This window comes from Schistocerca americana, chromosome 5 (genome assembly GCF_021461395.2).
Source record: "Schistocerca americana isolate TAMUIC-IGC-003095 chromosome 5, iqSchAmer2.1, whole genome shotgun sequence".
NCBI lineage: Eukaryota > Metazoa > Arthropoda > Insecta > Orthoptera > Acrididae > Schistocerca > Schistocerca americana.
This window is the reverse complement of record NC_060123.1, coordinates 706,013,703-706,029,551: the sequence shown is the minus strand read 5'-3', so window position 1 is coordinate 706,029,551 and position 15,849 is coordinate 706,013,703. Positions and strand designations below refer to the sequence as shown.

Sequence of the window (15,849 nt, the reverse complement as noted above, 5' to 3'; positions counted from 1 at the left end):
CACAAGTGGGGCACTTTTGGAGGTCTTCTGTGGGAGGTTCTGAGTTTGAGGGGAAGGGATTTGGGACTGGAGCAGATTCATTTGCCATGAAGACCTAAGCTGTAGGGAAGGGGTCGTTTGATATGAAATGGGTGGCAGCTGTCATAATGGAGGTACTGTTGCTTGTTGGTGGGTTTGATGTGAACGGATGTGTGAAGCTGGCCATTGGACAGATGGAGGTCAACGTTGAGGAAAGTGGCATGGGATTTGGAGTAGGACCAGGTGAATCTGATGGAACCAAAGGAGTTGAGGTTGGAGAGGTGAGTCCAGATCATGAAGATGTCATCAATAAATCTGTACCAAACTTTGGATTGGCAGGTCTGGGTAACCAAGAAGGCTTCCTCTAAGCAACCCATAAGTAGGTTGGCATATGAGGTGGCCATCCTGGTACCCATGGCTGTTCCCTTTAATTGTTGGTATGTCTGACCTTCAAAAGTGAAGAAGTTGTGAGTTAGGATGAAGCTGGCTAAGGTAATGAGGAAAGAGGTTTTAGGTAGGGTGGCAGGTGATCGGCGTGAAAGGAAGGGGGCTTGGTACCCAGCTACAATGGGGTAGACGGGATGTTTGGGTTTGTGAATTTTAGGAAGTAGGTAGAAGGTAAGGGTGCGGGGTGTTGGTGGGGTCAGGAGGTTGATGGAGTCAGGTGAAAGGTTTTGTAGGGGGCTTAAGGTTCTGAGTATTCCTTGAATCTCCGCCTGGACATCAGGAATGGGATTACCTTGGCAAACTTTGTATGTAGTGTTGTCTGAAAGCTGACGCAGTCCCTCAGCCACATACTCCCGACGATCAAGTACCACGGTCGTGGAACCCTTGTCTGCCAGAAGAATGACGATGGATTGGTCAGCTTTTAGATCACAGATTGCCTGGGCTTCAGCTGTGGTGATGTTGGGAGTAGGATTAAGGTTTTTCAAGAAGGATTGAGAGGCAAGGCTGGAAGTCAGAAATTTCTGGAAGGTTTGGAGAGGGTGATTTTGAGGAAGAGGAGGTGGGTCCCGCTGTGATGGAGGATGGAACTGTTTCAGGCAGGGTTCAATTTGGATAGTGTCTTGGGGAGTTGGAGTCCACGTGGGAAAAATATATATAAAAACAAAGATGCTGTAACTTACCAAACGAGAAAGTGCTGGTATGTTGATAGACACAATAAAAGTGTCTATCAACATACCAGCTCTTTCTCGTTTGGTAAGTTACAGTGTCTTTGTTTATATCAGTGTACTACACTGATAGCTCCAAACAAGGGAATTCCCTTGACTCCTCTGTCATGTTCTCTGACCATGTCACCAGGATTCGCCTTCCTGGCAACTATACTATTTTCTCAGCAGAGCTCCACGTGATCCTGAAGGCACTGGGCTGGATGTGCCATATTCAGGGCAAACAGTTTTTCATTTGCTCCGATTCCCTTAGTGCCTGTGCCTTACAATTTCTACAGAACCTGTACCCATCTGAGGAGTTGGTCCAGCTGATATATGATGACCAACTGTACTCACTTCAATGGCATGTGGGAGCGGGGTGGGCGCTGGGGACCTGTGTGCATTTGTGTTGGAGAGCAGTAGAGCAGAAAATGGAAGGGGTAGTCTGAGTATCAATGTAAGTGTATCTCCAGAGAGAGAGAGAGAGAGAGAGAGAGAGAGAGAGAGAGAGAGAGAGAGAGAGAGAGTGTGTGTGTGTGTGTGTGTGTGTGTGTGTGTGTGTGTGTGTGTCTGTCTATATACGAGGGTTATTCCAAAAGTAAGGTCCGATTGATTGCCAAATTGAAACCACAGTGAACATCAGAAATGTTTTACTTGTAACAATTAGCTACACCTTTCAGCTACTTCTCTACGTAGTCGCCGTTCTGACTTAGACTTTTGTCATAGCATTGTACCAACTTTTCAATAGCCTCATCATAGAAGGCAGCCGCCAGTGCTTTCCGCCAATTCTCCACGCTGGCCTACACCTCGTTGTCTGTGTCAAAATGTTGTCTTCATTGCCCCTGCAGAATGCGGCTGAGAATTGTCGTGAAGACGAAACAGCACTACAGTTATGTAATGTTGGCTGCATAGCTTCAGGCAAAATTTCTCACCAGGCCCTCGTACTTGGCGGCAGACACTATTTTCTAGACATCTTTACGCACTCACTGCGAGCTCAGAAATGAGAAGAGCGACGTGATGCTAACTGGGGTTATACTAGAGACACTACCCAACACATCTGTGCAAAGCTTTATCGGATTTTCATAGTCGTTTCCATTTCGCGACCGATCGGACCTTACTTTTGGAATAACCCTCGTACATGAGATGAAATGCAATGATTAATGTCAATATTTAAACACAGAGAAATTTACATACCTTTTTGTGGCAGCCTGTCCAGAGAGGTGCCAGATTGCTGGGATAGAATTGATTCCTGCTTACTTTGTTTAGCATGTCATAGTCAAGCCAGATGCCTTCTTCATCATTCCACAATACTGCATCAATTGCTTCTAATATTTCATTCATTTTTGCTGTGTAATAACCAGCTTCCTCCGTATTTCCCAGTGAGGTATGAAATTCAGATAAAATTCTGGCATTCATGCATAAAAACGCATTCAAATCAACTGGTATAATATATCTTGTATGTGTGTTAGAGAGATTTCCTGTAGTGTGCAAAAAGAAATGATCACAATCTTGTTATCATATATCCTATAAAATATCATAAAAATTTAAGTATCTGGGAGTATTACTAATGAGAAGACAGATGTTTTAAGTATTTTGGATAATATCTCACCATTTTATTTTTAATATTTAAGCTGTATGCACATTGAGAAACTTAAGACATTGTTAATATGAACATTAGTGTTAACCAAAATTTACATCCTCAAGCCCAAATTTTCTGATAAATTATGGAAGGAGTGAATGATAAGATGCTACTTTAATTTAATTTTGGAATTTTGGGAGCATCAACTTCCTTGCATGACTTTAGAATGAAAATATGAAACTGCCTTGTGAGCCCTAGGCAGAGACTGTACCAAAATTATTTTAGGTTGTTATAGTGTTGAATTTAACAGTTCATTAGGACCATTTAAGCAAAACTTGTTTTTTTTTTTCAGGGGACATTTATTTAATTAACAAGCAAGCTGAGAGGAAAAAATTTCTTACAGTTAGAAAATTTTGTACAGTTCTGAATATATTTTAAGACAGTCTGACAGTCTTTGCATATACATACAGTTTGTGGTACTTTATCAATTGCTGGGAATAGGAAAACATTTTTCTTTTCCAAAACTTGTTTTATGCCTAAACTAGATCAGTGATATCCACTGTAGTGTGTTTTATAAAATGTGCCATTATACAGAGCATTATAGAATTCTTGTTCTGGCTGGTGCATAAGACTGAAGAAAGCTCAAGTCTCAACCCTCTCTTGTCAATCTGTCTTGTCTCTCTACCAAATAATGCAGGAGAAAATTTTATGTTGCAGATGTGATTTTATTTGCACCTCTTCCTGTTTCTGTTTCACACCAAATATGATGAAAAATGTTATCAGTGCTAAATCAAACAATGGAAACTCCAGTTAGGAATATCAACAATGTAGGAAAAGATAGATTGCTACTTATCATAAAGATTGCACATTAATTAAAAGACACTCTCACAAAGCTTTTGGCCACAACCTTCATCAGAAAGAGAGAAATGCACAACATTCATACATATAAGTAAGCATGGCACACCTCATGCATACTTGACGGCCAATTCCAACAGCTCTAGCACGAGATGCTGGAGTTGGCATTTGCGCATGAGGTGCCCTTGCTTGTGTATAAGAAGGTGTGTGTTTCTCTTTTTCTGATGAAGGCTATGGCCTAAAACTTTGTGAAAAAGATATTTAGTTGTGACTGTGTGCAACTTAACATGTCATCTTTACAGTAAGTAGCAATCTATCTTTTCCTACATTGTTAATGTTATTAGTATTTTGTTTTGGTTCATGTACACCACAGTTTGATTATAGAATGGTACCTGTCAAGTGACAAGATTTCTCCAATAGACAACTTTGGCAGCAGTTGATTTTGTTGTATGTTGAAGACAACTTTTACAGTTTCTTCAGGGTACGAGGCTCGTTCAATAAGTAATGCCCCACATTTTTTTTTTCTCAGAACATATTTGTTGTTAAGAGTCAGAATTTGGTGACAATATTCATCACTATGTCTTGTCCATTTTTCTATGTAGTCTGCATCACATTCTATGGCCGTACGCCAACTTTGTGGAAGAGCATGTATTCCCTGCTGGTGAAAGCTGTTGTCCTGTGGGTGTACCCATGTTTTTACTGCATTACTGACACTCTCACCATCTTCAAAGTGTGTTCCCTGTAGAGAATTGTTAAGTGACCCAGGTCTGGACTGTAGGGTGGATGAGGAAATGATGTCCAACCCAATTTAGCGATGTGTTCCCGGGTTCTCAAGCTTGTATGTGGGTGTACATTATGCTGTTGGAGCAAGATTTATTCTGTATTCTTGTTTGATCAAACACATCGGACGCAGTTCTCGAGTTTATTCAGAGTCTTCTCGTATGCCTCTGAATTGATGGTTGACGCTCTTGGCATCACATCCACAAGAATGATGCAATCACAATCCCAGAAGACTGTCACCAAGAGTTTCCAGTCAGCGGGGGTTGTCTTGAATTTCTTCTTTTGTGGTGAATGAGGATGATAACACTGCATGGACTGCCTTTTTGTTTCCAGCGCAAAGTGGTGCACCCAGCTTTTTTCCCCCATAACGATCCATAGCAGAAAGGCCTCTCTGTCGGTCTGAGAATGCTCAAAATTCAGGTGAAATGGCCTTTCTTTGAATCTTGTGGTCCACTGCGAGCATTTGTGGAACCAATTGTGAGCACCTCTTTGCATATCCAAGAGTCTTGATCACTGCAGATACACTTCCAATGCCGACCGACAACTGTAGAGCCAATTGTTGAGTTGTGATGTGCCAGTTGGCACGAATAATGGCATCTGCACGATTCAGCATGTCTGGAGCAGTGACTGTGACAGGATGTCCTGAGTGTGTCTGATTATGGAGCTCTGTTTCTGCGTTTCCTGAGGCTGTAACTTTCTTTGCCCATTGCCCAACTATACTCCTATCAACTGTAGCATCATCATACACTGCACACAAAAGTTTATGGGTGTTCACCATGGTTTTTTTTCTGCACACAAGAATTCAATAACAGCACACTGTTTATAACATGAGTCGTATGTGGACGCCATTTTGACACTGTACTATGGCTCTGGTATCTGCCAGAACCGTTCAAATCTTCACCGGTGCAAAGAACAAACATCAAATGTGAAGGACCAACAAGGATGTTTGTCTATGTATATTAATGGCTTTTTAAATAGATGTGGGGCATTACTTATTGAACAACCCTTGTATTTGTTCGTGATGCTGTGGAACGTCTTTGCATGGGCTTAATGCTGGCACAAGTTAGTTTTACACACTTCCAGACATTCTTCAATTTCTGTAACCTTCATTTTCAGTTCAAACTCATTGCAAGTTGAACAGGTGTCACTGTGAGGATCACCAAAGCTGAGATTAAAATTCTTATAGAATATTGTCTTAAATTTTGGCATAGGACAGCTTTTATCGCTTGCTCAGCCCTCTCCTTTGCAAAAATTTTCCACATTATATTTACATTTAATTTTGATGTTGGATATTGTCAACTCATTTTACCTCTGCTATAGTAACATTCTCTACACTTTTACTTCAAAATATGATCTTTTGACTTGTTGTGTCGTAACTATGTCAGCCTGAGTTGCTCTCGATCCACCTCTTCATTGCTATAGGGTAATCCCACGTTCCTGATAGTGACAAGTAATCTGGCTTAAGCAATCATGTGATACACCTGTTATTTTTTAAATGGAGCAGCACAAACTGATGCTTGGGATACATCTCAAATTTCTATCTTATCTTTGATAGACAGATTTACAACATACCTAGCTGGTGCTGAAATATACATGTATTACAGAAAGAATGCATCTTGCTTGCATCTATCTCCTGAAGAATGTAATAGATTACTGAAACATGGCAAGTCAATGCAAGAGAGTTTGCTTGCATGACAGTCTTTCCCACCATGGTTGCTTGCCTCACTTCTTTCGGCATGCTGAGTCAATATTGGGCCCAGCATTTTGCTTTGAATATTGAGCTGATTTTGCTTTGGAGATATTCGATTGCTTTCTTTCTCTTCTTTTACACCCACTAAAAGTTTCACTCACAGCAATATTATATTCACCTTCATCTTCTGTATTCACTATTTAACACAACTCTAGTCTAATACACTCACCTTCCACAAGATGGTGGTAAATGACAACCAACTCACATAACAGCTATCATCAACAAATGTAGTTTAACGCTGCCAATGCAAACTAAATAGACACCCAGTGTGTTGCCTAACGGAGCTCCCATCAGCCACCACACTGGTTGTCAGCTTAGTAAGAATGCACAGTGATATTCCCTGCCATCTATCACCAAGCAAAGCAACTATTCCAGGAGTGCCTTAACAAAGTCGAAAAAGTACTTTTTCTGACATCTATTACACATTAAGCAAATTATGAGAAAATTCAGCGATACCTCTAATATCTTGCACAAACTAAGTACCATAAAGCAAGTTCTGAGAAGACCCCTACATATACACGAGGTGCGATTTCCCAAAACAGGCTGTATTATTTGTTCTACAAGTGTGGAATAAAGCAAGTTTTGCTAAAGCTGGCTGCATAGTCTTGTAGAGGGTGTTGAACAGTATGTATTAGGAAAAAACTATCTTTTTTTATTTAAACAAAAATGCATAAAGCCAGTTTTGTGAAATTGGTCCTCACTTGATAATCACTTTTATTATTAACCACCAGCATCATTAGGGGTAAATATATTGACACATAAGTGTAATAATCCCAAAATACCTGAAATGGCTACTTCAAGATATTTGGTTAATAGCCTAATGTAACATTCTTACTTCATTCTTTTGTAATGTTTTTTGACCTTTGATACATTGCCTGGAAAGATTGTGGTATAGGTCAGTATTGAGAGAAATCCTGCAAAGTTTGCTAGCAATCGCATATGCCTGTCAAAACAGTGAAAGAGGTTTCTAAGTGTAAGGCATGCGGAACTCTACTTTTTGGCTACCTATCTGATCCAGATGCTACTGCCAATTTATTTTTTTGTGCATACATATGCACAGGAACTTCAGACATGCAGCCACGTCCACATGTATACTCTGCAAACCAGTGTGAATTGCATGGCAGAGGGTACTTCCCATTCCATTAGCATATGAAGTGTGGGAAGGAAGACTGCTTAAATATCTTTGTGGATACTGTAATCAGCCTAATATGGTACTTCATCAGTTGCCTTTCGGGGCAGTTGATGTTTATCTGAAAATGTCTGCTAGTTCTGGTTTTTTTACATTTGCATGGCATTCTCCCTGTTATTATACAAATGTGTGACTGTTCCTACTGTCCTCCAATGTATTCATAAATAGCCCCTGGTAGTACTCTATGGCACATGTTACACATACTTCAGCAGTATTCTAGGACAATTCGTACAAGTGTTTTGATGGCAATGTCTTTTGAATACTACAGTATTTCCCTAGTATCCCACCAATGAAATGAAAAGTGAAATGAAAGCTGTTAACTGCTTCCACCCTGATTGATCTTATCATTCCATTTAAAAAATGTAGGAAAAGATAGATTGCTACTTGCCATAAAGAAAACATGGTAGGTTGCAGACAGGCACAGTAAAAGACACATATATAGAAACTTTTGGCCACAGTCTTCATCAGCAAAAGAGAAACACTCTCCATTCATAGACACAAGCAAGCACACCTCGCACATACATGACCGTCCACCCTGGGAGCTCAGACCAGAATGGAACTATCACATGGGATGCAGCAATGTGGAAGGGGCAAAGAAGGGAAAGGGATAGTAGTGTATGATTGGAGGCAGAGAGGAGCACTGTCTGGTAGGGTGTGCTGGGACTAGAATGGTGCAGCATCAGGAGGTTGTGGGGCAGGGAGATGAGAAAAAAAGGAGCAAAAAAAAGGAAGGAGCGTGGAAAGATGGACTTGTGTATTGTCAGTGGGCAGCAAACAAAGAGGGTGGGAGATGAGAATGTGGAGGGGATGACAGGACAGAGGGGGTGGAAACTGTTGGCTGGAAGGTGTGGGGACAATATGTTGCTGTAGGTAGTGTCTGGGATAATTATGGGAGTGGAGAATGTATTGTAAGGATAACTCCCATCTGCACAGTTCAGGAAAGCTGGCGGTGGAAGATGATCCAGTTGACCCAAATAATGAAGCAACCATTGAAATCAAGCATGTTATTTTCGGCAGCCGGTTGTGCCACAGGTTGGTCTACTTGCTGTTTGCCACAATTTGGTGGTGGCTGTTCATTCAGGTGGACAGCTGGTTGTTAGTCATACCAATATAAAAAGTTGTGCAGTGATTGCAGCAGAGCTGATAGATGATGTGGCTGCTTTCACAGTTGGCTGGGCCCCTGATGGGGAAGGATATACTTGTGACAGGACTGGAAAAGGAAGTGGTGGGAGGATGGATTGGGCAGGTCTTGCACCTGGGTCTTCCACAGGGACATGATCCTTGTGGCAAGAGGTTGGGACTGGAAATGGGATAGGGATGGACTAGGATGTTTTGGAGGTTGGGTGGGCAATGGAACACCACATTATCAGGGGTGGAAAGGGACTCGGATAGGATATCCCTCATTTTGGGGCATGATGGTATGCAATGAAAGCCTAGGTGAAGGATGTAGTTTAGGAGGCTAAGACGGTCTCCTCTAGATGGTCCATAAACAGATTGGCATGGGAGGCTGTCAGATCTTCATGATCTGGACTCAGGGCCAGACACCCTATCTTCATTCCTTCACAATCTCAACACTTTCTCTCCCATCTGCTTCACCTGATCCTCCACAACCCAGTGTGCTACCTTCCTGGACGTTGACCACCTCTTCTCTGATGGCTCCATCCTCACCCCTGTCCACATCAAACACACCAATAACCAACAGTACTAGCATTTTGACAGCTGTCATCCATTTCACACCAAAAAATCCCTCCTGTGCAGCCTGTCTGCCTGGGGATAGCATATGTGTAATGACGATATCCCGTGCCCAGTATGCTGAGGGTCTCACGAAGGCCTTCACAGAGAGGCACTATCCATAGACGTAGTCTACAAACAGATCTCCTGTGCTACTTCCACTCACACTCCCAATCCTCTCACCACCCCTAAGAACCAGCCACACAGGAGTGCCCCCTTTGTCACCCAGTACCATCCCGGAATGGAAAAACTGAACCACACCCTTCACCAGAACTTTGATTATCTATCATCATGCCCTTAAATGAGGGACACACTATGCGAGATCCTTCCAAACCCTGCTAAAGTGGTGTTCCATCACCCACCTGACCCCCAAAATATCCTAGTCCATCCCTATGTCACTTCCAGTCCCAAACCCTTATCACAAGGATCATATCACTGTGGAAGACACAGGTGGAAGACCTGCTGAATCCACCCACCCATCAATTCCTATTCCAGTCCTATCAAAGGCTTATCCTTCCCCTCAGAGGCCTGGCCATTTGTAAGAGCAGCCATGTCATATGTCTGCACTGCTTCATTGCAATCACTGCACAGCCTCTTATATTTGTATGACTATCAACCACCTGTCCACTAGGATGAATGGCAACTGCCAAATTGTGTGCCAGAGCACAGTAGACCACCCTGTGGCACAACATGCAGCTGAACACAATACAGTTGATTTCAACGGCTGCTTCATTGCCCGAGCTGTCTGGATCCTTCCCTCCATCACGAGCATTTCTGAACTGCGCAAATGGAAGTTATCATTACAACACCTTCTCTGCTCCCGTAACTATTCTGGCCTCAACCAATGGTAATATACTTTCCCCACCCTTTCCACCCAACAGTTTCCACCCCCCTTTACCCAACAGTTTCCCCACCTTCTGTCTTGTCATCTTCTCCCATTCTCATCTCCCACTATCTTTGCTTGCTGCCCTCTGACAACACACCTGTCCATCTTTCCCCACTCCTTTCCTTTTTGCTCCTTTTTCCCCATCTCCCTGCCCCACAACCTCCTGACAGTGCATGTGTTAGCATGTTAGTCCCTGCACACTCTGCCAGACAACATTCCTCTGTGCCCCTACCTGTGCGTTACTATCCCTTCCACTCATCACCCCCTCCAGATTGCTGCTTGTATCCCATGTGATAGTTGTATCCCTGCCCAAGCTGTGGGAGCTGGCAGTCGTGTGTGCGTGAGGTGTACTTGCTTGTGTGTGTGTGTGTGAATAGTTTGCATTTCTCTTTTGCTGATGAAGTCTGTGGCTGAAAGCTTTGTGTAAGTGGCTTTTTAATTGTGCCTGTATGCAACTTAACACGTCTTCTTCACGATAAGTAGCAAACTACCTTTTTATATAGTGTTGATATTCCGGAGTTTCCATTGTTTTATCATTGTGTTTCATACCCCTACAATATGTTACAACTAGCTATGTTCATGAGATGACTGATTACAGCTGTGAGTCACTGATATTGTAGCCATAGGATACAACATTAAAAAAAAAATTCATTAAGTACTCAATTTTACGTTTATGAACATTTGAAGCAAATGATCTTGAGCTGTGCTGCGGCTCGTGTTGGTGCCATTGCTAGGTTGGCATCATTTAGTTGGTATACTTATGGGTGTCGTCTTCTTCATATGTTCATTGGCACTACTCTGTTTGCAAGCGTTGTCTGTCCGCTAGTGGTAGCAGCGATGGTTATTGATATCTAGTAACAGTGATACTATCTTTGGGGCAACGTTGGGGTGTTTCTGTGTGGTGTGAGTTGGCAGTTTGGTTGGAGCAGATGAGCAGCCAGGTTGGCGCACCGCGAGAACATGCCGGGACCACTGGTGGCACGCATGCACTGCTGGATGGAAGGGCTGTAGTCGCAATGGGTAACCTTGTTGTCAACCGGACCCAGGAAGTTTAAGTTGAGTCGACCTTAATTCAAGTAGTGAAGCCTCCACCATTGTGAGATCTCACCATTTGCTTGCGTGTTGCTGCTTGCAGTGTTGCCGAGGTGAAAAGCAGTGGGTGGAGCATTGGGGGAAGGCAAACCTAATTAGCCATCCTCCACTTCTTATTGTTAATTGTTGCATTCTGTATGTTATTATTTGTGAAGTTCAACCAGCAGTATTTTTCCTGCCTAGTGGCTGCTAATGCCCTGGAGCTTAATGTATGTTACGGCAGCGTACTTTTCCTCACTTCGCCACTGCTGTCCGGTGAGGCGTGTAGTTCGACAGCTTCCTTGATTTGTGGGATGGGTGGTGGTTCCCCCCCTCCCCCTCTTCTCTAAACACCAGAGTCTGAAGACGTAGTGCTGACCACTGGTTCCAGCTTGGGTGTGTTATTCCATCGTTGCATTGGTCACCGCGCATTATGTAGATTTGGCAAATGATTATTGGTCGTGTTTAAACTGCCACTAGTCTGAGTTACCATCTCGTGAAGTGAATGCAACTCTTGGCTGCCTGTCTCATAGTTTACAAAGTTTTGAGGGACTTTCTCAGGTTGATCCTTGGAGCAATGTCTGCGGCCCCCCTCCCCCTTTTTGTAGTGAGATTTTATGATTGTTTAAAAAAAATATATATATATATTTTAAGGACTGTAATTTCAAGTTAAAAGTTGTTTAACTGGTTCTTAAAAGATTGCTATTCAGGCTTTCAGCCATGAAAGAGTTTTTAAATTATTACTATTGGGGCCTTCAGCCGAGAAATAGTTTGAATTTGGTGTCATTAAGGCCTTCAGCCGTGGAGCACTTCTTAATTTATTGTCACCTTTTATTTGTTGTTGTTTCCAAATAAATTGTATGTGACTGAAAAATAAACTAACCAACAGCAGTTGATTACGGCCTTGTCCACAATCGTAACCCAATCCTGCCTTCCTTGGTACCAGGTCTCAACTGGTAGCAGAGCGTACCCATGATTGTAATATTACTATTTCAGTTGTTGTTGGTTTGAACTGTAACTCTGCCAGTGTTATATGATATTTGTCTTTGGTACTGTGTTCTGATTTTGGTGACCAATTCTAATGGTGGTCAGGCAGTGACCTGGGATTGGCCTGTTGAGGAAGGACCACTTTATTTATGAGCTGGCAATAAGATGCCAGGCTATTGAGGGTAGTGTTCCGGACATAGCAGCCCGATTACGTGCTATCATGCTTCAGCCAGTTGACATCACACCAGAGGTTGTGGGTGAGACAAAGGCAGCCATTGAGTTCTTGTTTAAAGCTGTTAGTAGTATTGAGGATAACATATGTTTCTTAGAGGGCACTGAACCTAGTGGCAGTCAGTTAGACAGGGTGGGGGCGCAGTTGATACATTTGACCAAGCGAATATCTGATTTAAGGCAATTAAAGTTAGAGGATCGTGATAAGGAATCAACAGCTGAATTAGGGTTCCTTGGTTAGTAAACTGCAGTTTAAGATCACATGCTTAGAACTTGATAGGAAGAGGATCAGAGAGCAGGATTTGTTATCGTCCGGGCGGTGCGCTAGCGAGCCTGTCGGTAACGCCCTTATGTCTCGCGAGAGGTTAGACAGGGCGTTTGCTGAATTGCCTAATCCCTTCATGCATTTGTTTCAAGACATCACAGAATTGGTAGTTGACCAACTTGAGCTAAATGAAAGGTTGTTATGGTTGTTGGTTCGCAATGAGCAAGATGTTGATGCGTTTGGTGTTTTGCATCAAGTAGTTTTGTCTCTATTACATCCTTTAACTAGAGGTGAGTTGAGGACCCTGGTATCCAGGGCCATGGCAGAAGGGTTTTCCTTGCAGCAGTTAATGGAGATTGAAATTAGCAAGAGGTTGACCGTGGGAGTGCGCAAGCAACTCGAATGTCGGTATATTTGGCAGATGCAGCAAGATAAAGAGGAGTTACATCAATATGTGGAAAGAGTCAAGACGGCCTGTTTGGCCTTGTTAATTGACTTGCCAGAAAAGGAGTTAGTTTCTGTTGTCCTGAGGGGGATGCGAGCAGTGGATAAGTCACACTTTTTTTTTCGTGGTTGTCCCTCCACTTTGGAGGAATTTCGTGCCACCATTGTAGTGATATCTGCGTTACCGCTCTCGGATGATAAATGCTGTGAAGTTAAGGTTCAGTCTGTGGGCATTACCGAGAAGGATTCTGGATTTTCTACATCAGCTCAGTCTGCTAAAAAGAAATTGCGGTGTTGTTTCAGGTGTGGTCGGACAGGGCATTTAGTTCGTACTTGCGTTCAGCTGCGGGCTCCCAGAGTCGATAAATGACGCCTGGCTGGGCAGCGACACCGGCATCGGGCCTTTACACCCTGGTGTGCCCATGTCACTGCTTGATCATCACCTCCTCTGCCTTGTATTTGTTCTCGAGTAGGTGGCGAGCCTATTTGTGCTCTTTTGGATTCCGGTAGCTCCATTTCATTGTTGAGTTTGGAATGGTTCCTTGAATTTGGTCATCTTGCAAAGCTTAGGTTGGTCCCTTCTCCAGTGCAGAGATGTTGGGTTGCCAATGGGTAGGTGTTGGCTCTGCATGGTTGGGTCTGAGGGAGTATCTGGGTTGGTGATTTCTCGTGGCCCTTGTCTTTGGCTTTGGTTAAAAAGCTGCCAGTCGATTTGATGTTGGGGTGTGATTTTATTGGTAAAATTGGTCTTGTCTTTGATTATTCTGGGTACACCTTTTTCAATTCTGCTCAGAAATTTGGGTTCTGTGAATGTGCTAAATGTAAGGTGCATTGAGATGCAGGAATGTTGGCTGTTCGTTCTAAGGTTAGTGAATTTGATCTCACCCATCTTTCTTCCCAGCAGGTCTCTGAACTAGGGGGTTTGTTGGAGAGGTTCCCAGAGCTTCTCTGTGACAGACTGGGTTTTACTAATGTTCTTGACTACCGTATTCGTCTATCTGACCCTATTCCCATCAGGCAGTCCTCATATTGCCTCTCACCATCTAAGATGAAGATACTAAGGGGAAAGATCTCCAAAATGCTTGAGCAAGGAGTTATTAGGCCTTCTACAGCTGCTTATGCCTCCCTTATATTCCTCATCCCTCATCCATAAGGATCAGGGGCGGTTTTTTGGCCTGTTTTTGACTACCGTCGCCTAAATCCGAAGGTTATCCTAGAATAAGTTCCTTTACCTGATCTTCATTAACTCTTTTACTTGGTTTGCCGGGGCTAGTTGGTTCACTGTGCTCGATCTGAATCAGTCCTATTATCAGATTCCCTGATCTGAAGAATGCAAACACATTACAGCATTTTGTACTGATTGGAATCTGTTTAACAGGATCCCCTTTGGTTTGGCTACTGGTGCAGCCACCCTTACTCGTTTGCTGGATAATATTCTTGGAGACTTGAAATTAGTCTGTGTTTATAATTATCTGGACAATTTGGTAATTTATGGTCATTTGTTTCAAGAGCATTTGGAACATATCCAGCAAGTTCTTGCTAGGTCGCAGGGGGCCGGTTTGGCTGTTAAACACAATAAGGTGACATTAGCCAGTCAGCAGGTATACTTCTTAGGCCACCTAGTATCAGGTGAGAGCATTCGCATTGACCAGGAGCGGACTAAGGCATTGAGGGCTCTGCTACCACCTACTGATTAACGTGGGATTTCTAGGTTCATAGGTATGGCAAATTATTTTAGGCATTTAGTCCCTAATTTTGCTCAGATGGTGGCTCCTTTAAATGAACAATGCTGAAATGGGGTGTGTTTCGATTGGAGACCCGCCCAAGAGGTCACTTTTGAGTACATTAAGGCAGCTATAGCCAATCCTCCTGCTCTCAGTGTGCTTGATTCTAATAAGAAATTTGCTGTCCAAACCGATGCATCTAATGCAGGAATTTTGGCAAGAGTTCGAGGGTCAAAGGCAGCCATCATCGGTTAACCAGCATCGAGCTCAAATATTCTGTTTACGAATGTGAGGCATTGGCCATCTTGTTTGCATTGGAGAAGTACCAGTTTTATCTCAAACATAGAGTATTTCAGCTAGAGACTGATAATCAAGCCTTAAGCTAGGTGCTTCCCAGACAGCATAAAACTGGCTATATCACGAGCTGGATTGTACGCATTTCGGCATTTCAGTTCGAGGTTAAACACATTAGGGGCACTAAGAATGTGCTCATGGACGTCCTCAGCTGTATGTTTACTGAACATCCATCTAGTGAGAGCGCCCAAGAAACTGAGGAGGGCAGTCTTAGTTGTGTAGTGTTAGGCAGTATTCCTCATTAGTTTAGTGACACTGCTGAGCATTAGGATCAGGACCCCACTTGGGGACCAGTTAAGAAATGGCTTTCAGTGGGAGAACGTTCGGGTGAATACATTTGGTAAGTTTACTTCCCATTTTCTGGGTCCATGTACAATGATGAATTTTGTGTAAAAGGGTGGGATGTGCCAGGGAGATTAAGATCTGTGTACCAGCCACCCTAGTACACCCGGTTTTCCATTACCTTCACAACTCTTTGATTGACGGGCATTTAGGAACCTATAAGACCTTGCAGAAGATTAAGGAGCATCTGACTTGGCTGTCTATGGATCGAGACATTAGAGATATGGTTTCTCGTTGTCAGTTGGGTCACGTGGCCAAATCGAAGAACACTCTTCAGCATGGCTTCCTAAGTTCTGAGTGCGAATCTTGCCCCATGGACAAGCTCTATATTGATTATATGGAGCCTATATCTCACACCAAAGGCAGCCATCAGTACGTATTAGTTATTATTGACTCATTTTTGAGGTTTACTTGGCTTCTTCTGAGTCCTAATGTGACTGCTGCTACCAACAATTTGACAGCTTCCTGAGTTACCATCTCATGAAGTGAATGTGA

At 43.1% G+C, this 15,849-nt stretch overlaps 1 protein-coding gene across 1 annotated transcript in view; it reads right to left on the bottom strand.

Annotated features, from left to right (window-relative positions):
- LOC124616647 (trehalase-like) overlaps window positions 1-15,849 on the bottom strand; it is a 412,719-nt gene that overhangs the window by 142,380 nt on the left and 254,490 nt on the right. The window contains exon 8 of the mRNA XM_047144975.1: window positions 2,361-2,644. Coding sequence (XP_047000931.1) covers window positions 2,361-2,644 — 284 coding nt within the window. The remainder of the gene's footprint in view (window positions 1-2,360; window positions 2,645-15,849) is intronic.